We start from the raw sequence: 25,003 nt of genomic DNA, 5'->3' as shown, positions 1-25,003 counted from the left end.
GCTTCAGGGCAACCGCATGCATTGGCCCCTGGCTTCCATTCTCAGTACTGCCCTTCAAAATTGATTTTTTTGAAATATTACTTCTCTCTGGCAGGAAAGGATATAACTCAAGAGCTTATAAATGCACATGTATCTCCAGGCAGCACACACATGCACAGAAAATTTTATACTGGCAAATTCCTGATGCCCACCACTTTATAAAGATTGTCTTCCCAAGAAAATATTAAATCTGCCTTAAAATATAAAAAAGGAATACATTGAGCTCAATATCCTTCAAAATTTTCATCCTGGAGTTGGGCTGGGGCTGGAGAGCTGTGATGGAACACTTGCGTCACATGTAGGAGGCACTGGGTTCATTCCTCAGCACCACATAAAAATAAATAAAATAAAGGTATTATGTCCATAAAAAATAAATAATTTTAAAAATTAATTCCTGGAGTTATGTGCAAACCTCGGAGTCTGTGTATGTATTTTTTTGTGAGGTTCTTAACTGCAATATGCTGAGTAAAAATGTTAATTTTAATGTAAGGATGGATTGTAGAAGATCAAAAAAATAAAGAAACCACAAGCAGAATATTTATACATTTATTTATAATGAAATTATGGTCTAATTATTTACAACATATAGGAAACCAGAGGATAAGTTTATACAAAGCCAGCCTGCAAAGTATTCAAATGTGCAAAAATGACAGTTCAGTATCTCAAACTACTCCTGGTTCAGCAGACTAGCTCCTTCACTTTCACACATCAATATTTGATACAAAAAAGTTCTTTTGGCAAAACCTGTAATGCCAAGAAAAAAGGACAAGTTGCAATCTCAGTCACCAAGTCCACCATCCTATTTGGTGTAGTCAAATCTCTCTATTTTAGTTGCAAGCAGTTCTGAGAGAGACAGACCACTGTGTTTCATTTCTGTGATGAGTTCTCACCAGATTTTAGTCAAGTAGTTTTCTCTGACCCAGCTGAAGACAAGGAGCTTAGAAGGGCAATAAAAACTGCAATGGCTATGTAAGACAAATGTGCCTGAAGGTACCCGCTTTGGATCATCCCAATAAAAACTCACAATGAAAAAATAACTTCATTTTCCTAGTCAGGATCCAGCTGCATTTGACAATTTTAAATTAGTAAAATAGTATTTTCAAAAACAGAAAGAATCCAAACTGAAGCAGGGATGAGGATTTCTTAGAATTAGGTACTGAAAAGAAAAGGATGATCTTAAAATCATTTCCCCACTAATAAATAGTAAGGCGTTGTTTGTAACCAGTTATCAAAACTGACCCAACAGTAGTAAAATACAAAGAAAACTTCATTTGAGAGTAGAGGCTGGATCAGGCCAAACATCTACAGGAATGACCCTGTTGGGATGCTTCATTAGACAAGCACATTTCACCAACTGTTAAAAAGCTTCTGAGACAAATTTGTGATTCTAAGTAAACTTTAACAGATGTTAATGCCACTGCAGAAATGAGAATTTCTTAAAAAAAAAAAAAAGGAACCCCTTTAAGTAAGGGGGCACTCCACCTCTAAATTCTGCAAAGGTCCAAGATGGCTCCCAGTACAGGCCCCAGAGTCTTGTTAAATCAAATGCATGCATTATTGCTAAGAAGAGTCATCGAGGGTCAAAACTGTTCCACTGTTTCCTATGGGGCCATCCAGAATGGCATCTGTTGTTTAGCTCGTGGTTGTGATGAAGGGTATTGATATCCCAAACTCCAGCCCTGTGGAAAACTACTTGCATTTTTATGACCTCCATGTTCCTCCTCTTCATCAGATGAATCTGCAGCATAAGCCACCAAGCCAAATCCCTTCTCTGTAGTTTTCATTTTTTTGGCTGGATAATCTAGAATAGAGAAAACAACCCCAACCCCATTCCCCACCAAGGGAAAAAAAAAAAAAAAAAAAAGATAATACCATAAATTCGTTAATAAAAAAAAGACGTTAATTTTAAGTGGTTAGTTGGACACCATTTTGAGGTCACAAGGTCAATGGTCACCCAAAAACGTTGAAGATCACACGAAAAACAGCATCAGCATCAGCAAATGTGAATCCACCAGAACCATGTAAGAAAACAGAGAAAGAAAAAGAAACACACAAAAAAAAAAAAAAAAAAGAAAAAAGAAAAAAAGGAAAGTTAGCAAATGAGTCTTTGGGGGCTGATATTCACCTTTTAAAGAGTTAAAAGAAAGGAAGTTAAGAAAAGAAAAATATGTATTTTCTTCTGTTCATTTTTATTATGACTACAGACAAAGAACCAAAATGACCCCATGCACCACTATGGATTTAGAGTTTGGGAATGTTGTGGCAGCCACAGGCTGCCAGGGAGATGTGCTTCAGCTCCCAATACAAAGGAAACTGATCTTTTAAAGGAAAATAAAATCTATTAAATCTGTATGAGATCACCTCCAGGTATTCAGACGACATTAGCAATAGAATTTTGAAATGACCTACCAATTATTAGTATTTCCTAGGGTTTTAATGTCACTGATGCTACATATAAAATAAGTTGACTGATTCTTTTCTAGACACACGTCGGTTGAAAATAAAAGGCTGTAACTATACGCTGTCCTTATTAAAAAAAAAAAAAGTATTCTCATTAGACAGTAGATTATAGAGGATGGATTAAACACCTGAATAAATATCAGGTTAGGAAAACTTATAGCTTGAGTCCAGTCCTACTTAGTCCCCTGTTCCCCCAGCTCCACCTTACTCACCATGGCTCCCTGTTAAGGTCCCAGACCCATTCCTTTCATCAGACTCAGTTTTTATTCCAGTCACTGGAAAGGCTGGTGGAGGCATCAACTGCCTGTTAAAAAAATGAAAATCCGTTTGAATTCAATTTTTAACTTATCTGATTCTAAACAGTAAAAGATATATCGCAATATTTTCCATTACTGCATCAATTACAACAAAGAGGAGTTTGATTCATGTGAGCTTTAGTACACTGCAGCTCGTAGCAATAACCATTACTTACACAAAATGGTGCGTAAGAATGACAACTAAATGTATTTGTATAATTGATCAAACTAACTTACCTGTCCCTCTCTCGCTCTTTGCCTGAGGAACTTGCTGGCTTCGATCCTGCGCCTTCAATTTCATTCTGACTGGAGAAGCCTGTACCTAAATTAGTCATATGAATGGGTCCATGCTATGAGCAGAAAAATACAGTGGCATTAGCAAACCTACAACTGCTTTAATGACTTTAGCTCCTTAATGTAACTGTCAAGTGCCTCATCTTTCTGATAAATTGAAATAAATTAAACTGTACTATATACTCCGGATTTGGAAGATAACTGTAGTCAAGTAGGGATTTTTTTTTTCTCTCTAGGATTTAAAGATACTACAATTCATGCTTCATTTTGAACCAACCACCCATAATTCAACTGGTTTCTACAAAACTGTAAAAAATTTGCTGTCTTATAAAGAATGACTGAAGGGGGGCTGGTGTTGTGGCTCAGCAGTAGAGCACTTACCTAGCACATTCAAAGCCTTGGGTTTAATCCTTAGCACCACATAAAAATAAATAAAAAAAATAAAGGTATTTGTCCAACTACAATTAAAAACTAAAAAACAATGATTGAAGGATTCTGGCAAGATGTATAGATGCTTCTGTTAAAACTGTACCAAAACCATGTACTTTTTAAAAAAATTATTATTTCTTTCTGTGGTGCTACAGATCAAACCCAGGGTCTCACACACGCTAGGCAAATGTTTTGCCACTGAGCTTCAGCCCAGCCCTCAATCTTTAACTTTATGAATGATTATGTTTGCAATTATGTGTATTAATCACTCCATTTCCAACAGGTGTGTGTAGGGGAGTATGGGACACACACACCCCCTTAATTTAAAGGGGTTAAAAAAAAATTGAAAGCCAAGGTTTAGACATTGGTATATGGATAGCTTTTGGTGAGATATGCTGCAAAGTAAGAACTATCACAGGCTTTCAAGAGTCTTGTATGAGTAAGAAAAAACAGATTTCTATACAACTCTTTCTAGAAGTTATTCATGGTAAACTTCTCTCCAGGTGGAGAGTTGTGTATTTTCTTTTCTTTTTTAAAAATATTTATTTTTTAGTTTTAGATTTACACAATATCTTATTTTATGTGGTGCTGAGGATCGAACCCAGTGCCTCATGCATGCTAGGCGAGCATACTACCACTGAGCCACCACCCCAGCCCAAGAGTTGTGTATTTTCTTATCACAATGAACCCAAAGGCAAAACCCACCCAAAGGAAATCACACTTGCTTAAATTAATTCCTCAAGAATAAAATCCTAAGCTAAATGGATTCCAGAAAGCATAAATCCCGATACTAGAAGGACAGTTAATATAGACGTAAATTTATTTCTTTCTTTAAAGGGAGAATATAGTAGGAGAATAAGATGAGGAAAGGAAAACAAGGTATTTTATTTAACCTGGTATCCAAGAAGTCCAGATTCCCGTTCATCTGGTAGCTCCTCTGTGAATCGTCTCTTCTGTGCCTGGGGTTGAGTTGGGAGTGGGGGCTGGGGCTGGGGCTGGGGCTGGGGGCCAGCAGGCAAGGCAGTTTTGACAGGAGCAGCAGGAATAAAAGGACCACTCATCGGACTCTGGGACCAAAACAAACCAAGGAGGAAAAACAATGTAACACTGCTCAACTAATGAATAAGTAAATACTTATTAGAATATACTTCATGTATCACATGCAGCTTTATCTCCTTCCTATATAATTTAAAACAGTATCACCCAGCCTCCCACCATCATCCTAGGGACATGAAATTAACAATCTATATACAGTTCTTTGAATTTTCATTGTGTATCTCTGAGGTATTAGGAATAAACATAACCATTAAAAAACAATAGCAACTTTAGCCACTTACTTCCGAAGTCATGAAGCAGGAACTTTCTCTTATTTAAAGCCCTTTCATCAATCTGAATCATACAAGCAGCTAATGCGTGTGGCAGAGACAACTTCATTTAGTACTACCATGGTTATTATTAAGTTGTTATAACAAGAGCAAGTTTAAGCTGGGTTCAGTAGCACATGCCTGTAACTCCAGCTGCTCTGAAGGCTGAGGAGTTCAAAGCTAGCCAATACAACTTAGCAAGGCCCTAAGCAACTTGGCAAAATCCTGTCCCTAAATAAAATATAAAAAGGGCTGGGGATGTGGCTCAGTGGTTAAATGACCCTGGGTTCAATCCCTGGTACTAAACCTGGCATGATGGTGCATGCCTGTAATCCCAGCAGCTCAGGAAGGCTGAGGCAGGAAGATTACGAGTTCAAAGCCAGCCTCAGCAATTCAGTGAAGCCCTAAGCAACTCCACGAGACTCATCTATAAATGAAATACAAAAAAGGACTGTGGCTGTGGCTCAGTGATTAACTGACCCTGTGTGTTCAATCCCTGCTTTAAAAAAAGCAAAAAAGAAGGCTGGGGCTCTGTGGTAGACCGCTTGCCTAGCACGTGTTCAATTCCCAGCACAGCATTAAAAAAACACTAAATAAAGGCATTGTGTCCACCTAAAACTAAAAAAAAGAGCAAGTTTGACTATTTTTTTTTTATTTTTATTTTTTTAGTTGTAGTTGGATGCCATACTTTTATATTATTTATTTTTATGTGGTGCTGAGGATCGAACCCAGGGCCTTGCACATGCTAGGCGAATGCCCTACCGCTGAGCCACAACCCCAGCCCCTTGACTAATGTTTTAAGCAGTTATTCCAAAAAAAGAATAAAGAGTGATCAAAACACAGTATACATTAGAGATAATAGCATTTCTAAAAGGAAAATTCACACAATCAATAACAAGCAACTAACATTTATAGACCGTTTGGATCATCTTAGTTAATCATTACCACTCATGGAGATTTTATCCTTATGACCATTTTCTTGATAGTTCAAGTTATATCCCAAGATAAAAAGGCTTAAAAGGGGAAAGCATGATGTACCCTGGCAACCTAACTGGAAACCTCCAGCTCTTAACCACTGTGCCATGATGCTTCACAATTATAAAGGGTTTCAACTCAAACTCAAGGAACTACAAATCTCATATATGTGTGTGTGTGTGTGTGTGTATATATATATATATATATATATATACATATATATTTATTTATTTTCGTTGTAGATGGACATAATTTTTTATTTATTTTTATGCAGTGCTGAGACTCGAATGCAGTGCCTCACGCATGCTAGGCAAGCACTCCACCACTGAGCTACCCCAGTCCCAGAACTACAGATCTTTCTGAATATAAAAAGGAACCTGGCACTGTAGAGTAAACCTAAAGTATCCAAGTTTGAGGCCAGCCTGGGCAACTATGGGAGAATTTGTCTCAAAATAAAAACAAAAGGCTGGGGATGTAGCTCAGTGGTAGTGTTCCTGGGTTCATTCCTCAGTATCAGAAAGAAAAAAACAACAGTACAATTTTTGACTACAGCCTGAAAACAGAATTTAGTTTACATGCTTTTGTTACAAACTGTGCAACCTTCTTCAGTGCTCACAGCCCACAGACAAGGAAGCCGGGCAATGGTTCAAGGCTGCAGTTTACTCTGGCATGGGTACACTATGAGAGGCCCACAGAGGAGGACCTGCCATAAATCCATTACCATGCTCCCATTAGTCTCTCCCATCTCCCAACTGTTCTACATCACCCACATGGAGGAGCTAGACAAATCTATTCTTTTCCTAAAATTTCACTTTCTTACATAAAAGACCTAGCATAATTTATAATCCTGGAAAGTTCATATATCTTTTAGGCTAGGAACATTTGTCAGAAAAAGATTAGAGCTGCTAAATCAGTTCTGACCCTTCAAAGGAGGGCTGTAACCAGCTTCCTTCTCCGAGAACTCAGTTCTACTACAAAGTTATGGGCAGGCAAACTATGATTCTGGCTTGGCACTCATTTTTGTAAATTAAGCTTTAATATAAATGTACCCACTGTTCATTTAGACAGTGTCCATGGCTGCTTTGGTGCTGTAATAACAGAATAGAGAGCAGCTGTGACAGAGACTACCTAACCCAAAAAGCCTAAAATATTTACATAAGGCTCTTTACAAAAATTTGGCCGGCCATTCCCACTTTAAACTACTATTTGGTGGTAAGACTTATGAAATTAAATTAACTCTAGGATGAGAAACAAAAATGTACACACTGTGATAAAGTATTCAGGTAGGTTAATAGTAGGAACACAGAAGACAAAAGGGAAAAAAAATCTCACATTACATGGATTTATTTCTAGAAGACAACCATTTCCCCAGTTCCCCCCCACCCTGCCCCCTAAATCAAATGACAGCATAATGCATTCCCTGGCATCCTACCTGTCCAGTGCTAGCTGGAGGTTGCACTTGTGTTATCGGGTATTGTGTTGGCACAGGTGGGACTCCAGTAGGTAATGCTGGCAAGACTCCAGGTGCCAATGAAACAGCTGGTGGCACTATGCTTGGTACTCCATAAGGAGGTTGAACTGGCTGCTGAGGAGGGGGAACAACAGGGTAACCAGACTGATAGCCATTGGATGGATAATATGGTGGTTGAGGAGGGACACTACTTATAGCAGAGGGTTGTGTATAGCCTGAGGGGGGAAGAAAAAAAGTGTTTAATCAGCTGCAGCAGAATGAGACATTTTAGCTGAATATAAACTTAATATCTAGGGAAAAAAAATACTGAGGCATGACTGGCTTTCCAAATTACCCTAAGTTGAAGGAACATTATTAGTGCCCTGGCACAGTTACTCTAGCCTCAAGTATCACACACAAAAATATCATTAACAAAATAGTTCTTAAACACTTCAAGATATACACACCTGGTAAAGGTACAGCAGTATTAATTTGATTCACAAATCTAGAGTACTCAGCATGAACCTAGAGAAGGAAAAACAAGTCAATAATTTGAATAAGGCAGATCTACAAACTATTAAGCCACCTCATTGGAATTAGAAACATGTACAATCCCAAATCCCCCCAAACTAGATTTAATTCTGTGGCATAAAATCATCCAGAAAGCCAAAAATCATAACAACGAAGAAATTTCTTTTTCTTTTTTTTTTTTAAAGAGAGAGAGAGAATTTTAATTTTTTTTAGTTTTCGTTTTTTCGGCAGACACAACTTTGTTTGTATGGGGTGCTGAGTGAGGATCGAACCCAGGCTGCACGCATGCCAGGCGAGCGCGCTACCGCTTGAGCCACATCCCCAGCCCAACAACGCGGAAATTTCTAAACTGCTAGTACTAGTCAAAATTAATCATATCTACTGGCTGATGTGTCCTCAAGCTCCCTATTTTCTTCAATCTCTTCTTTACTACAAGCATCCTATGAACTGTAATTTCATGTACTAACAAAGAACAAGGAAGTTCAAGTGTTGGTAAATCAGGTTATATGCACAAAAACAAACAACAGTTCCCCAACAAGGTGCCCTTCAATACCAAAGAACACAAGGTTCAATGTATTCAACAGGAAACCCAATTTTTCATTAAGTGCTACAGAAAGTACTATGATTTACCTTTCAGTTATTTGTTTATAGAATAAAACAAGTGGATGGGCTGGGGTTGTGGCTCAGAGGTAGAGCGTTTGCCTTGCACATGTGAGGCGCTGGGTTTGATCCTCAGCCCCACATAAAAAAAAAAAAAAAATAAAGATACTGTGTCCCTCCCATGACAATTAATTAACTAATTAATTTGAAAAAGATAAAACAAGTGGAATGAATATCGAGCAACTATCCCAAAAGCACTGCTACTTGGTTTTATTTCATTATTTTTTTTCGACACCTGAGCTCACGGGTTGCCCAGACTGGTCTGGAACACACACACTAAACCAATCTTCACTACTGCTCCTGAGCAGCTAGGACAATAGGCATAGTGTCATAGCTCTACTCTGCTCTTTGTTATGCTAACATAGCCAAAGAATGCCAGTGCAACCACCAAAAAACAACTCTAGAAAGAATCAATCCTACCAGCACCTGGGTTTCAGACTCCTGGGTTGCTAAACACAGAATAAATTTCTGTTCTTTTAGTCAACGCTATCCACAATACTTTGGTAACGCAGTCCCAGGAAATTAATACAGGTGGGAAAAAAAGTCCAACCCATTCCAAAATGGCAGTGGGTCTTCTGAATGAGTATTAGACAAATATAACTGACTGTTGGGACTGAGATAGCTCAGTGGTAAGTGTATATTAAGGAACACTTACCTAAGCATGATAGGGGCCTTGTGTGGGCACCCGTTTTCAATCCCCAGCACCAAAAGAAGAATGAATACATATACAGAGAAAGAAATATATATAATACATATTTATATCAGTAACTCACTGTTTGCAAGAGATTCTCACAGAGCTTCTTGGCAGCAGCCAGACCTTCTGGTTTGGGATGACTGCAAAGAAATATGAAGCAGGAATTCAAAGGAGAAAATACAACATATAATTCTGTCTCATTTTTCATGCTATTTTGTCTTTCTCTGGGCAATGATACTTCTTGGCATAAGAAATACTTTAAGTTCATAAAATATTAGCTTTAACTGGAAGTTATTTTAAGCTTATCATAGCTCATTTATGATCACAGACTTATATAAGACCTAAGGACCTGAATATTAAAGACACACAGACTTAATTCAGTTATTTTTATTAACTAAATATTAAGTGATTACTCCTAGTGTTTACCTAAATCCCTAATATCATTAAGCCTTTTTTGCTTGTTTGTTCTGAATCATTCTAGCTTGTTACAGTCAAAATGACAAGAATTCTGCCCGATCCATCCGTACCTGATGTAAATATACATAGGTTCAAAAGCTTCTCGGCCTGATGCTGGCTCAATGCAGCCTGAACCTTTGCCCCGTAGGAAGACTTTGGCACCTGTTTCAATCTGAATGTGCTGCAAATAGGAGCAGCCTGGACCTTCCACTTTCTCCTTCACATTAAAAGTGGGCACAGCATGTTCTAGACCCACAAATAATTTATCTTGAACATAATGCATCTGTAGGAAGAACAAAATACATCAGATTAAACAGAAATTAAATAGTTAAATCCTAATCCTCGGGGTGGGGATATAGCTCAGTGTTAAGAGTGTTTGCCTAGCATGTGAGGCCTTGGGTTCAAACCCCACTACTTCCCCACACAAATACATACAAAAATCCTAATACTGTAGAAAACTGTTACACAAAATATTTTAATCCCCAAAACACATTTGATCACTTCTACAAGAATACTCTATAATTTCTAATACAAATTCTATCAAAAAGCTTAATTTAAATAAAAACTTCAGGTGCTGCGAGTGTAACATGCCTAGCATGTTCTAGGCCCTGGGTTCGATCCCCAGCACCACAAAAAAAAACATAGAACAAAAACAGAAAACCCCTTCATATTCATGCATCTACCTTACCCACAAAATAAACACCTTATTCTATTCAACAAGAGATATTTGCAAAGCAAAAATCCAGGATCCAAATTCGAATAAGCACATTCACTTCCCTTCCACTGATTCAAGTCAATCAAAAAATCACAGCACAGAGTGGGCTGTAAAACTGGAGTAGAATGTTGGGTCGTACAGTCAGCCCCAAAATTTTCTCCAACGAGGGCTGCTCTCTTCAACCCTTTTTTCTAGGAGGAGTGTATCAGCAAAGTCTTGCTTCATCAGACTCAGCCTTCTTGGTCCTCCAGTTGCCATGAAGTTTACAAATACAAAATTAAAACTATTTTCACGTTGTACTGTTTATACCCTTTGCTCTTCTCAATCCCCTTCCTACATTATATCAGAATAAAGATATAGTGAGAACGTATTAGTAGCACACTAATAGGATACCAGTAGCAGATTAACTCTCAGGTCAGAATTTTAGGGGTTTTCCTTCACGCGTATTATGTGGTATATAGCACATACCATTTTTATAGAAACAACAACCCCTTGCCAAAACATACCCCTGACTGGAAGGGAGGCTTCTGGCTAACAGCTGGAGACAGCTGAGTAATGGGTGCTGGTTGGTGATAGACAGTGACTGTTGCACCATTAAAAGTTGGACTTGTCCCTGTGGCAGCCTTCACCACCCCATTGGTGATAATTTCCTTGATTCGGTTTACAGCTCCTAGGGAAAAATAAAGACAGACAGTATACTAAAGAACTGAATGAACTGACTGGTGCCCAATGACAAAGACAGGAGAAATGTTCAATTATTCAAAGCACTAATCCACTTTTTAGGTTAGCCAAAATATGTGGCTCCCCATACATGCTGGTGTGTAGCTCGTAAAGACTTCAGAAGAGCCATCAGGAACAGCTTGCAGATTTGATATACACAGCCCAAAACTTTGCGCTTCCCAAGAAATAATATGTGAGCCAAAAACATTACTTACTGTCCACTAATTCCCGTGTCTGGCCCTGAACATGAAGATACAATGGACGATCCCTACAAAGAGAAATGCAAAAGGCTGATCCCAAACTGGTCAAAAGCAAAGGAGCCAAATGGCTCACCAAAATTTTGAGGGAAAAAGGACTGAGGGGATTAGGGACCGAACCCAGAGGGGCTTTACCAATGAGCTATATCCCCAGCCCTTTGAACTTGTAATTCTCCTGCCTCAGCCTCCCAAATTGTAAGATTACAGGTGTACACCAACATGCCTGGCATGGCCAAATCTAATTTTTTTTTTTTTAAAGAGAGAGTGAGAGAGAGAATTTTTTTAATGTTTATTTTTTAGTTTTCGGCGGACACAACATCTTTGTTTGTATGTGGTGCTGAGGATCGAACCCGGGCCGCACGCATGCCAGGCGAGCGCGCTACCGCTTGAGCCACATCCCCAGCCCCAAATCTAATTTGTAATGTTTGAAGTTTACAAACAAGAAACAGGAGCTTTTGCTGGTAGTTTCTAAGAACATGGCTTTATAGCTGAGGCTATAAATTTTCCTTGTTAAATGGCCCACAGAGAGGTCAAATCTGCTCATATGGATTCATGCAAATATAGGCTTGAGTATCCAAAATAATGGGGAAAGAGTGATAACATACAAACTTTTAAAAGGTCCTGCATCGACTAAGAAGACACTTTAGATTCTAAAAGTCTAAAAGTTTAGATTTATATAATGAAGAAAGTAGTCAACGATTACATATGGCTAAGAAATGGCAGGTTTTAAAAAAAAATTAATAACCAAGTTCAAAACAGCAGCTAAAAAACCAGCCCTTTGTATTTTTATTTTAAGACACATTCAAAATTAAAAGCCAATATTAAAAACACTGAATTTCCTGTTAGTGATGTAGCAAGGTGGAGAGCACAAGCTTAGCATGCTTCAGGCCCAAGGGTTAATCCCCAGCAGAAGAAAATATGTTTTAAAACAAAACAACAGCTGGGCGTGGTGACGCAGACCTGTAATCCCAGCTGCTCTGCAGGCTGAGGGAAGAGGATGATAAATTTAAGAGCAGCCTAGAAAATTTAGCCAAGACTCTGTCCAAAAAATGTTAAGGAGCTGGGGATGTATCAGTGGTAGCTTGCCTAGCATATTATGAGGCACTGGGTTCAATTCAGAGCATCGTATATAAATAAATTAATAAAACATCTAAAAAATATGTATATGTATATATATATATATAAAAAAGGGATGGGGATGTAGTTTAGTGGTAGAGCACATGCCTATTACTCACCAGACCCTAGCTTCAACCCCCCCCCCCCCCAGGACAGCAAGAAGAGATAGGAAAAACTTTAAAAAGGGTAAAATTTTATTTGTAATCTCAGGGACTAGGAAAACTGAGGCAGAAGGATCACAATAAGTACATAAGTTGTAACTCAATGTTCAAGGGCCTCTGGGTGCAACTGCCAGTACCACAATAAAAAAATAACCAAGGCCATAGGTTCAATCCCTAGGTAGGCGCGCGCACACACACACACACAAAAAAAAACCCCCACAGGGCTGGGGATATAGCTCAGTTGGTAGAATGCTTGCCTTGCAAGCCCTGGATTCTATCACCAGCACCACAAAAAACAATAACCAAACACCCCAATCCCCCAAAACAGGGCATGGTGGTGCATAGTTGTTACCTTAACAACTCAAGAGATTGAGGCAGGAGGATTCTAAGTTGGAAGCCAGCCTCAGCAACTTAGCAAGACCTTGTCTCAATAAAAAATAAAAAGGTCTGAAAATGTAGCATGCATCTTGGTGTTAGAATACCCTGGGTTCAATCCAGTATCACTGGTGGGAGTGGGAGTCGCTCATTTCCTGAATACTTGTCAACTGAGAGTAAAGCTAAAATATTAATAATGAAAGAAAAAAATCTATTCTGCTGCCCTTCCTATCCCAGCAGAATACAATAGACTAGTATGGCAGTTATGTAAAAACGTGGATGTGTAACCGATGTGATTCTGCAATCTGTATACGAGGTAAAAATGGGAGTTCATAACCCACTTGAATCAAATGTACGAAATATGATATGTCAAGAGCTTTGTAATGTTTTGAACAACTAATAAAAAAAAATTTTTTAAAAAAGAAACAAAAATCTAAATTGAGATTAATTGGATAATCTACAGCTAATGATCATCATTTAGTGTGTGTGGGGGTGCTGATTAAACTCCGGGACACTTAACCATTGAGCCAGCCCTTCCAATTCTTTAAAAATTTGATACAGGGTCTTGCTAAATTACTTAGGGCCTGGCAATATTGCTGAGGCTGGCTTTGAACTTGGATCAATCCCAAATCACTGGGATTAAGACATGTGCCACTGCGCCAGGCTGAAATTTTATTTTAGGTACTGGGGATTGAACCCAAAGGTACTTTACCATTGAGCTAGATCTCCAGCCCTTTGTATTTTTATTTTAAGACACATTCTCACTAAGTTACTGAGGCTGGCTTTCAACCTGTGATCCTTTTGCCTCAGCCTCTCAAGCCACTGGGATTATAGGCATGCACCATCAAGCCTGACTGAACTTTTCCTTATTTAAAGGGAGGGACCAGAGATAAGTCAGTGGTAAAGCCTGTGCTTAGTAACATACATGAAGCCCAGGTTCAATCCTAACCCATTTGTGGGGGGACAAATTCCACAGGAAAAAAGTTCAGAAGCATACATGTTAAATTTTAACCATTTGGAGAGGGGTTGTGACTCAGTGGCAGAGCGCTCGCCTAGCACATGCTAGACCCTGGGTTCAATCCTCAGCACCACATAAAAATAATAATAAAAAAAATGTTAACCATTATTACGTTCTTGTATGATTTCTTATAATTTGTTTCTTACAATTTAAAAAAAAGTGAAATAAAATAGGAAAAGTGACAGAAAAATACCTGTCAACATCTTTTTTTTATTAAACTTTCAGTACCCAGGATTAAACATAGGGGCACTTTACTACATCCCCAGTCCTTTTACTTTTTATTTTGAGATGGGGTCTTGTGTAAATTGCCTAAGCTAACCTTAATTTATGAATCTCCTGCCGCAGCTTCCCAATTAACTGATATTACAGTCGTGCACCACTATGACCAGCTAGCTGCCAATATTTCTCACACCTATTTAAGAAGCCCAACATTATGCTGCAAATCATGCACCCCCACCCCAAACCAAACATCCTTTACATATATTACCTAGAAATGAAAAATATGAAATGAGTCAAATGCCCAATCCTTCCCCAAACCAGAGGACAAGCATACACACACACCCTGGTCCCACTTTAGCTTTCTCCTCAGTTGTCATGAACCTCCCTCGAGTTGACACAGCAGCTCCACTAAGTCGGCTGATCTAAAAGAAGAAAACATTCTATTAAAAAGATTATATATACATATCAAAAAGTCACGATACATATAAATGTATACATAATTATGAATACATAATTATGTTGATAAAAAGATGCGGTACTTATGGATTTCAATGACAGCAAGATAAATTTCCATCAACTCATTCATTCTATCAATTAAGGCAGGAAAAACTTCTATATCTTAAATTCTTATTCTATGGTTTCTTAAACAAACGGGATTCACCCATCTGTTTCATTACCACTTCTGCAGTTAAATTAAACTCGATCTGATTTTGAAAACATGAACCCAAATCCCCCTCACAGATATCTGACTTCTACTTGAGCTCAGACGTGTTTTTTTCTTTATTCACATGCCACCTTTCCCAAGAGTCCCAACTCTTTCGCACCTCGTCTTGTGTCTGTCCTCGAGTCAGCAAGTTCCTACACGTGAGGGGCACATCATTGATTTCTACTTCAGCTACCACCAGGTCATCCTTGCTTTTATTGCTAGTTAGGCCTTTGCCAGGGGCCTGAAGCTACAAAGACAAAGAAATTAGATTATGGTGTTTATATATAAAATACTCATTTAGTTGTCTAGTTTAAAACTATCCCTTTACTATTTCCATCACCTCTTTAATTCTTTACCTACCAACACTTTTTAAATTCAGTCTTCATAAAAGATATAAAAAGGAAATAAACAATGACACCAAGTACAGACAATTTATTTGAAGGCCACCATCAAGATTTGTGACCTTGACCCTGTGTGCACTTTTATGACCCCATCATCATGGAAACTCTATGAGCTAGAAGCTGCAAAATTCTAGAAAGAAAAATTAAAGGTCCAAATTTACAGTTCAATCCAGGGACTGTACATATAGTAAAATATACAGCATAGAGAGAATGCACAAACCCATACATCTCATTCATACAATAGCCAAGGTACCTTCTGGTAACCCTTAATCACAACTCATCACATTCAACTAATTCTCTCCTTGCAATAATCTCAAAATCCCTTCAATATGAAAAAAAAATCTAATCTGATTTCAATTTATTTTTAAATATTTTTTTTTAGTTGCAGTTGGACACAATACCTTTATTTTAATGTGGTGGTGAACCCAGGGCCTCGCATGTGTTAGGCATCTGCTCTACTACAACCCCAGCCCCTAATCTGATTTCAATTTAAACCATGAACAACTCTAGAGCTGGGTCTGACAGTTACCTGGTGGTGGTGGTGGTGGGCCTGTTCAAGAAAAATGAAATGCTGTTTTACAGCACATGCCTACCATGAGTGAGACCCTAAGTTCGATCTCTAGAACCAGCAGAAAAAAATTTAAAAATAAATAAATAAATAAGTAAAAATAAAAACCTTGTTTAATGTAGATGTTAGATGCATTTTTTTAAACGTTGGAGGCAAGCTGGGCATGGTGGTACATGCCTACAATCCCATCAACCTGGGAGGCTAAGGCAGGAGGATCCCAAATTTGAAGCCAGGCTCAGTAATTTAGCAAGGACATAAGCAACTTAGCAAGCCGGTCTCAAAAAAAAAAAAAAAAGGGTTGGGGTGTAGTTTAGTGTTCAATGGTAAAGCATCTCGGGGTTCAATTACACACACACACCTCTAAAGGTAAATATCAAAATATCTATATTGTTGGACAGGAATTTGTGATAATCAAGTGTTCTATATCTGAGCAGTCCAATATGGTTACCATTAACCACCATGTTTCTCTATAGCTCTTTAAATGTGGCTAATGTGACTAAAAAATAGGATTTTACATTACATTTAATTTATATGGCTGTACATAACTGCAACTACCACACTGGACAGTGCCAGTATGTATTACCTATTAGAAAACTGAGGTTCAAGAGGGGATTTGGGGATAGTAAAGATGGTGGAACGTGATGGACATTATCACCCTAGACATATGTATGACTGCATATATGGTACAATGCTACATCATATACTGAGAAATGAAAAGTTGTGCTGCATTGTGTACAATGCATCAAAAACGCATTCTGCTATCATATACACCTAATTAAATAAAGAAAACTGAGGTTCAAGATGTCAAACTGAGGTTCAAGATGTCAAAGCCAGGTAGTATTTCGTCTAAATCCAGTATACTTTTATATTTCATGTTGCTTCCAGGAAATTATCCAGGGGTAGAGGGGGTTGAAACCAGGAATTGAAACCAAGGCCTTGCAGGCTAAGCAAGTGATATAACACTAAGCTACATTCCTGGTCCTTTTTATGTTATTCTGAGATAAGTCCTACTATGTTGCCCAGGCTGGCCTTGAACTCGTGTTACTACTGCTCCAGACTCTTGAATCACTGGGATTATAAGAATGTACCACCTGGGCTGGGGATGTGGCTCAAGCGGTAGCGCGCTCGCCTGGCATGCGTGCGGCCCGGGTTCGATCCTCAGCACCACATACAAACAAAGATGTTGTGTCCGCCGATAACTAAAAAATAAATATTAAAAAAAATTCTCTCTCTCTACTCTCTCGTAAAAAAAAAAAGTTAAAAAAAAAAAGAATGTACCACCCTGCCTCAACTATCATTTTAAAGATTAATTTTAAGAGAAAAAAAATGAGTCTAAATATTCAAGTACTATTCCTTTGCCAATATGCTAATTTTGTTGTTGCAGTACTGAGACTGAACCCAGGATGTTCTTAACCATTGAACTACATCCATACCCCTTTTTATTTATTTATTGTTTAAATTTTGAGACAGGGCCTTGCTACATAGCTCAGGATGGCCTCAACCTTTCCATTCTCCTGCCACAGGCTCTGGAGTTGCTGGGATTACAGGTGTGTGCCACCATTCCCAGCTGTCAATGTGCTTTTAATTTTTTATGTTTTTCCTCAAAGACCTTAGAAAGGGATAACTGACCTATATAATCTTTGCAAATCATAAAAAATACTGATTGTGTGTGTGTGTGTGTGTGTGTGTGTGTGTGTGGTGTGTGCTTGGGATTGAACCCAGGGCCTTGTGCATGCAAGGCAAGCATTCTACCAACTGAGCTATATCCCTAGTTCCTCTATACTGAATTTTTAATTCACTAAAATTTCTCTCCAACTCTCAGAACTTTAATATTTCAGCATCCAAACAGGTTATTTGTTTTGGCCTTACTGATAAACATTCTATAGAACTGGAAGGCTCAAAAAAAATTGCATATTCAAACATAGAACTTATATCTTCACAGGAATGATGGGACTGTAAAGACTAATTTAAGTCAATTTTTTTTTCAAGCAGTAATTACAAGGGAAAGAGATACTATGGAACACAATTCTAGAGGCTTTCAACCAAAAAAATGAACAACCAATTGTATGAGGTGACCTTGAAGTCACCTGTGCCTGTGCCCACAATTAACAAATCTTGTGTTACTTTATTCTCACGAGCCTAATTTTCTTCCTGTGTTAACCAGTAATAATCATGATTGCAAAGATTTTTTTTTTTTTAAGTTTATAAAGGACCCAGGTGGTGATGCATGTCTATAGTCCTAGCAACTGGAGAGGCCGAGGGAGGAGGATTACAAGTTTGAGCCCAGTCTCAGCAACCTTGTGAGATTCTGTCTCAAAATATAAAATGGGCTGGGGATGTAGTTCAGTACCTGGGTCAAATCCTCAGTACCCCTTCCCCCAAAAAAAGTTTAAAAAGTTTACAAAGCATATTTTGTAATTATACCACTAGACATTATCATCATTATTCTGTATATAAATTCTTGCTTTCTATGGCTAAGTAAAAGTTTCAGGGCTGGAGCTGTGGCTCAGCAGCAGAGCGCTCGCCTTGCATGTGTGAGGCCCTGGGTTCGATCCTCAGCACCACATAAAAATAAGTATAAAATAAAGGTATTGGATCCAACTACAACTAAAAATAAATAAAAGTTTCCATCAGCTGGGTTCCGTGGTGCACACTGTAATCCCAGGAGCTTTGGAGGCTGAGACAGGACAACTTCAAGTTCAAAGCCAGCATCCGAAAAAGCAAGGTGCTAAACAACTCAAGTGAGACCCTATCTCTAAATTAAATACAAAATGGGGCTGGGGATGTGGCTCAGTGGTTGAGTGCCCCTGAGTTCAATCCCTAGTAACCCCCCCCCCACAAAAAGTTTCAATCAGACCCCTTCTAAGCGTTAGATTCTAATTATACCAGAAATTTTATAAAATAACACCCTCATAATCTATACGAAAATAACACACTAACCCAAATACAAATTATAACTCTATTTTAGTTAAAGTTTAATAACACAGTTATTAAAGTTAGTAGATTCTAATTAGAAGCAACACTCTTAAATTCAGTTAATTTACTTGAATTATTCTGACTTCAGGAACAAAGTAAGTATATCAAAAACAGATTTCAGGGCTGGGGTTGTAGCTCAGCAGTAGAGCGCTCACCTAGTGCAAGGCCCTGGGTTCGATCCTCAGCACCACATAAAAATAAATAGATAAAATAAAGGCATTGTATACAACTACACCTAAAAAATAAATATTACAAAAAAAAAAAAAAAAAAAGATTACAGAGGCTGGGGTTATGGCTCAGTGGTAGAGCGCTTGCCTAGCATATGTGAGGCATTGGGTTCAATCCTCATTACCACATATAAATAAGTAAACAAAGTTCCAACAACAACAAAAACAGGTTACATTGCTTTTAAATGATTAAATCAATAGAACTTGAGTGAAGCATACAAGCACAAGTTACTCAATCCATAAATGAAACCAGCCCAATCAAAACTGCCATCTAAAATATCATCAGTAATGCTCCAAAACTAAACAATATTTAAATTACAGCATCCCTATTCTCCTTCATTAACAGTAACAAATATGAGATTACAGCATTATAAAACTCCTAAAATTGCAATTAGCCCAGACGTTGATTTTGAATACCTTCTCAGCAGCATTCTGTGTTGGTTTCAGCTTCCCTTTGGCCATGAGCATGGCATTGATCTTGGCAGCCACAGCAGCAGCAGCATCCAAGGCTCCTGAGGGAGCAGCTGTGGCACCCCCAGGACTTCCCCCACTGCTAGAGACCTCACCACCTGGGGCCGCCGGTGGGAGGAAGAGAAGTGGGGCTGGAGCAGGTTGGTCCCATTTGCTGCGGCGCCTACGGGTAGAAAAAGGAAAACATTAAGCCCTAAAGCGTTCTTGTGTACCATTCTTCCCTTACTATGCCTCAGCACCCCATTTCCCGTCTATCATGTTCCATATTCGTCTACCTCCTACCAGGTCTAAAATTCCCATCTCTCATTAGACAAGTACAGCATTTCCTTCAAACCCCATTTCTTTCAATCCTTTCCTAAACTCTTCCTTTCCCCATAACCTCAATCGAAAGACTTCTCTCGGTCCCACATGCCCTTATTTTTTGCCTTCTCCTTGCCTCGCACTTCCATAAATTCCTGGTTCCCTTCCCCTCCGATCCTTGCCAGCCCTTTTCAGGGGCCCGAGGCCTGCTCAATACCCTTCTCCCTAAAAATCTGGCCTTCCATTAAGCTTAAGTACCCCTCCACGCATACGCAGCTTCCCATGGTCCCTCCGCCTCTACTATGCCCTCAAACTCGCTACGATGCCCTCGCCCACGAAGCTTTACCCTCCAGCTCCAGGATGTGTCGCGCTCCCCGCGGACATGGCGACCGGCTCTACTCAACCACCCGCCAACTACCCCACTACCACTTTCCCGTCACTTCCGCCCCCAACGCCCTTACGCACACCCTCTTCCGGTCGCGAGGCCGAGCGGTTCCGGTGAAAATGTCGATTCCGATTGGACACTTGGTGATTTAATGGCGTCTGGAGTTTCTGAGACAAGGTAAGGTGTGACTTTCCGGCTTGCGCTTTGCCCTCAAGAAGAATGGCTGCTATGCTTAATTTAAATGCATAGTTTTCGGGGCGGGGGCGGAGCGGGCTGCCTGAGAGAATCCATCTTTGTTGTGGGCACATTGGTAAACGAGGAGACAATACGCATGAGTCAGGGAATTAATCAGGTTTTCCCCCGAATTCTAGTGCGTTTGCGTGGCGTCTAAACCTCTACCCAGGGCGAAAGCCTTCCTGTGGCTCCCATTTCGTTTCAGTTACCTGTTAAGGGAAAGGGAAATGATTCGTTCCAAAGGTCATTTAAAGCCTCTCTGGTTTTGTTTTTCATTTCCGTGCGCCTGGCAATGTGTGTCGAGACATGCCGCCGTCTTGCCGTTCTGTACTCGACGTGGCCGAATAGCGCGCGGGCAACTACGTAGAATAGAGTTGTATAGTAAGCATCAGGACAAGGTGCTCGGGTTGCGGGGACAATTAAGAAAAGGAAGTTAAAACGGCCGGTTGAGGCCTGGAGAGGCCTAAGTTATGAAACGGGCTCTTCTGGGGTCTGCGACATTTGGTTTGGCCGGCCGGATAACGGGGCTAGATAATGAAAAGTCTTGACTGCCAAGGCGTTTGAGTTAATACGGGAGGCCAGTTTTTCTTTTTATCCCTTTTCCGTACTGGGAATTGAACCCAGGGGAGCCTTCCCACTGAGCTACATCCCCAGCCCTATCTATTTTTTATTTTGAGACAGGGTTTCGTTAAATTGCTTAGGGCCTCACTAAATTGTTGAGGCTGGCCTCCAACCTGTGAGCCTCCTCAGCCTCCCAAATCGTGGGATCACAAGATTACAGGCCTTCGCCACCAAACCAGACAAGGCCAGGACATTTCAACATATAGGGTACCTTGGAGATGCCAGAAAATCTAGATGGAATAATAAATAATATAGAATGCTTTCTTTTTCAAAGATGTTTACATTGCAAATATGATTAATAGAATACAAATTCATTTAAAAATCGACTTATGGTGTTTTACTTTCAGTATTTAATAAATAAAGTGAATTCCTTACAAAAGCCATCTTTATCATGTGAACCGGCAGGTGTATACACACACACACACACACATATACACACGGGTGCCATTATATTTCTGGATTATTTTTATTTTATTTTATTTTGAGACAGGGTCTTGCTAAAATGCCCAGGCGGGCCTCCTGCCTCAACCTCCCATGTCACAGAGATTTCAAGTGTATGCCACTACACCTAGTTTAACAAGAATTTTTTGCAGGGTTGGGGTTGTGGCTCAGCAGTAAAAGCACTCACCTAGCTTGTGCAAGGCTCTGGGTTTGCACCGCAGCACAACATATAAATAAATAAAGTAAAAAAAAAAAAGAATTTTTTGCGGGAACAGGTGTTAAATTTTAGCAATTTGGTAGGATTGATGTAATCTTATAAGTATTCTTTTTTTATGTATTATTACAAATAATTCTGATACTAGACTTTTTTTTTTTCCCCCTGCATGTGTGTGTTTTTTTACTGCGGATTAAACTCAGGGCCATCTACCACTAAGCTATAAACCCCAGCCCTTTTTTATTTTTTCTTTGAAACAGGGTCAAAACTGAATTGCCAAGACCAATCTGGAACTTGTGATCCTCCTGCCTCAGCCTCCCAGTTACTGGAATTACAGGTACACAACAAATCACCTATGTTAATGGTAGTTTTCTTAATGTTGAACACTCCTTCTATTTTCAAATAATCTAATTCATCTTGAGACATCATTCTTTTAATACACGACTGGATTTGATTTTCTGATATTTTGTTTATGAGTTTTGCATCAGTATTCACAGGTGAGCTTTTGGTATTTTAAAAATTGTAATTGGGGCTGGGGATGTGGCTCAAGTGGTAGCACGCTTGCCTAGCATGCGTGAGGCACTGGGTTCGATTCTCAGCACCATATAAAAACAAAAAATAAAGATATTGTGTCCACCTAAAACTAAAAAAATATATATATATATATTTTTTAATGTAATTGTGGGGACTAGGGATGTAGCTCAGTGATAAGAGTGTTTGCCTAGCATGGGCCAGGCCCTTGGTTCAATCCCCAGTACCCCCTCTCCTTAAAAAAATAAAGTTATGAATTTATGCTAGCTTTGAAAAATTACTTGGCAAACATTTAATTTTTTTTCTCTTCTTTGAGTAATTTAGGGATTATTGTCCCATTTAGATTAGATTTGAGGTGGGCCAGGTGGCATATGCCTGTATCCCAGCAGCTTGGGAGGCTGAGGCAGGAAATTCACAAATTCAAAGCCAGCCTACGCAACTTAACAACGCCCTAAACAACTTAGGGAGAAGTTGTTGCAAAATAAAAAGGGGTGGGGTGTGGCTCAGTGGTTAATGTACCTAGGTTCAGTCCCTGGTATGGGGATTGGGGGGCTGGACTAGAGCTAGGGACATAGCTCAGTGGTAGAGTGCTGGACCTATATCTTATGCAAAGCCCTAGGTTTGATCCCAAGTACTGCAAGGACAACAAAGGTTAGACTGACCTGGCTTCTAAAAATCATCAGAATCTGGAAGCTTTACAGTGATCCTTGATACTTTAAAAACTTTTCAACTTCTTCTTTTTTTTTTTTTTTAACCAAATTAGATCAAGCTTATATTGTGTACAAGAGAGTTGGCCAGCGGCTATCTCACCCGAAACCCAGGACAGAGAACAGCCCAGCTCTCAGGGAAGAAAAGGTCTTTATAGCACGAAAAGTTACAAAGGGGGTTGTCTTAGGAATTTATAGCCAACAGGGTTCTGGCAAACATAATACAAGAGCAGTTAACAGATTAATGATTTACATGGCTTGATGTTTCAAGGTAGGGAGTAAATTCAGATCCCAACATCAGAATTTATAAGACGCTGCTGAGGTTTCAGAGAGGGGTGTTATCTGGTCATGGAGAGCCAGGCATGGATGGTCAGCTCCTTATGTAGTTATTCATCTGTTCAAGATTCTTATTTTTTTTAAATAATTTTACTCATATAATTTTCCTTAAAAAAGCTCATCCATTTTACCTAGAATTTTAAATGCTTCGCTTGAAATTTACCATAGGACCCTCACTTTTTATCATTTATATGGCTATTTCTCTTCTCTCTTTTTGGTTTTCTCTTTATTTTCCTTAGCCTGGCTAAGATCTTGTCTATTCATAAAACCCAGCTTTTAGTTTCATTCATCAATTTGTTCATTAATTCCATGTTAATTTATTTTTATGAATTATTTTTTTTAAACCAGGATTGAATCCAGGGGCACTAAACTATGAGCCATATCCTCAGTCCTTTTTATTTTTTTAAGTTACTTAGGGCCGTGCTAAATTACTGAGGCTGGCTTTGAAGTAGCAATCTTGCCTCAGCCTCCCAAGTTGCTTGGATTACAGGCATACATCACTGCACCTGGCTATCTTTGCACTATTCTTTTTTTTTCCAATTTTTTTCCTTTTTTATATATATATATATATATATATATATATATATATATATATATATATATTGTCAATAGACCTTTATTTATTTATGTGTAGTGCTGAGGATCAAACCCAGGGCCTCACACATGCTAGGCAAGCGTTCTACCACTGAGCCACAACCCCAGCCCCCTTTGCACTATTCTTGTACTTTCTCTGTAAGTCTAAAATTTTACTAAAATTTTAAAAAGGAAAAATGTTTAAAGATTTTTTGTGTGTATGGTCTGGGAATTGAACCTGGAGGTGCGCTACCACGGAGCTACGTCTCCAACCCTTGTTATTTTTTCTTTTGAAACAGGGTCTCTCTAAATTCCTTAGGTTGCCCAGCTGGCCTCACACATGTAATCCTCCTGCCGCAGCCTTCAGAGTCACTGGAATTATAGATGTGTGCCACTGCACCCAGCACAGGAAGAAAACATTAAATAAGGCAATACATTATTAAAATAACAAACCTTTAAAGTAAAAAAGTACAGGTATTGGGGGATAGTGCAGTGATAGAACACAGGCCCTGGGTTTGATCCCCAGTATCACAGAAAGAGAAGAAAAGGGGAAAAACGGTAAAAAGGACAAACAACCCCCTGAAGCCCCCCTTGGGAATTGAACTGCCAGAAAAACACCAGTCTTGAACAGGTGAGTCTTGGTTCGGCTCAAATCACTGTGACGGGCATGTCTGCCTCTCCAATAAATCATGATCTCCAGTGCAAGGGATAATGGCAAAAAAGAACCATTACCACAGTTAAATTCATGTGAGGACATTTTCATCAATCACCCTCTCAAGGATGATCTGAAGGGCTGGGGATGTGGCTCAAGCGGTAGCACACTCGCCTGGCATGCGTGCGGCCCGGGTTTGATCCTCAGCACCACATACAAAGATGTGTCCGCCGAAAACTAAAAAATAAATATTTAAAAAAAAAACTCTCTCTCAAAAAAAAGAATTTAAAAAAAAAAAAAAAAAAGGATGATCTGAATAGTGGTGGCAAACAGAAACTTCCTAGTAAGCAAAATTTGTGACATAATCCAATTTTCTCACCAAGGAACTCACATCGCTTCAATGAACGTGGGTCACCCAACTGGTACTGGGA

At 39.1% G+C, this 25,003-nt stretch overlaps 1 protein-coding gene, 1 long non-coding RNA gene and 2 other non-coding genes across 7 annotated transcripts in view; 1 reads left to right on the top strand and 3 right to left on the bottom strand.

Annotated features, from left to right (window-relative positions):
• Window positions 1-571: 571 nt before the first annotated feature.
• Khdc4 (KH domain containing 4, pre-mRNA splicing factor) lies at window positions 572-20,314 on the bottom strand. Of its 2 annotated transcripts, XM_027920927.2 has the most exons (14): window positions 20,225-20,314; window positions 19,525-19,741; window positions 15,054-15,182; window positions 14,572-14,651; window positions 11,299-11,351; window positions 10,870-11,033; window positions 9,720-9,931; window positions 9,272-9,332; window positions 7,775-7,832; window positions 7,290-7,543; window positions 4,412-4,585; window positions 3,033-3,145; window positions 2,712-2,803; window positions 572-1,840 (listed from the first exon to the last, which is right to left on the bottom strand). In XM_027920927.2, exons 1-14 carry the CDS (start codon window positions 20,260-20,262, stop codon window positions 1,641-1,643), a joined length of 1,845 nt encoding a protein of 614 aa, XP_027776728.1. In that variant the 5' UTR covers window positions 20,263-20,314; the 3' UTR covers window positions 572-1,640. The 2 variants fall into 2 exon arrangements, with proteins under 2 accessions (XP_027776728.1, XP_027776729.1); XM_027920928.2 differs by lacking the exon at window positions 572-1,840 and having other exon boundaries at window positions 2,715-2,803; window positions 3,033-3,117.
• Window positions 6,447-6,583, bottom strand: LOC114079694 (small nucleolar RNA SNORA42/SNORA80 family). The gene has a single exon (XR_003580518.1). It is a non-coding gene; the product is annotated as a small nucleolar RNA SNORA42/SNORA80 family (small nucleolar RNA).
• LOC114079690 (small Cajal body-specific RNA 4) lies at window positions 10,487-10,615 on the bottom strand. Its single transcript, XR_003580515.1, has one exon. It is a non-coding gene; the product is annotated as a small Cajal body-specific RNA 4 (non-coding RNA).
• A 44-nt stretch (window positions 20,315-20,358) lies between the features above and the next one.
• Window positions 20,359-25,003, top strand: part of LOC139707295 (uncharacterized) — a 32,970-nt gene continuing 28,325 nt past the window's right edge. Inside the window, exons 1-2 of one of the 3 annotated variants that reach the window (XR_011708950.1) lie at window positions 20,359-20,440; window positions 22,034-22,110. This is a non-coding gene — a long non-coding RNA (uncharacterized lncRNA). Of the gene's footprint in view, window positions 20,441-20,571; window positions 20,634-20,758; window positions 20,879-22,033; window positions 22,111-25,003 lie in introns of those variants that run through there. The other 2 variants (XR_011708951.1, XR_011708952.1) reach the window with 2 other exon arrangements.

The sequence above is a fragment of the Marmota flaviventris genome, chromosome 10 (genome assembly GCF_047511675.1).
Source record: "Marmota flaviventris isolate mMarFla1 chromosome 10, mMarFla1.hap1, whole genome shotgun sequence".
Taxonomy (NCBI): Eukaryota; Metazoa; Chordata; class Mammalia; order Rodentia; family Sciuridae; genus Marmota; species Marmota flaviventris.
The sequence above is the reverse complement of the archived record's forward strand: the minus strand, read 5'-3'. Positions and strand labels throughout refer to the sequence as shown.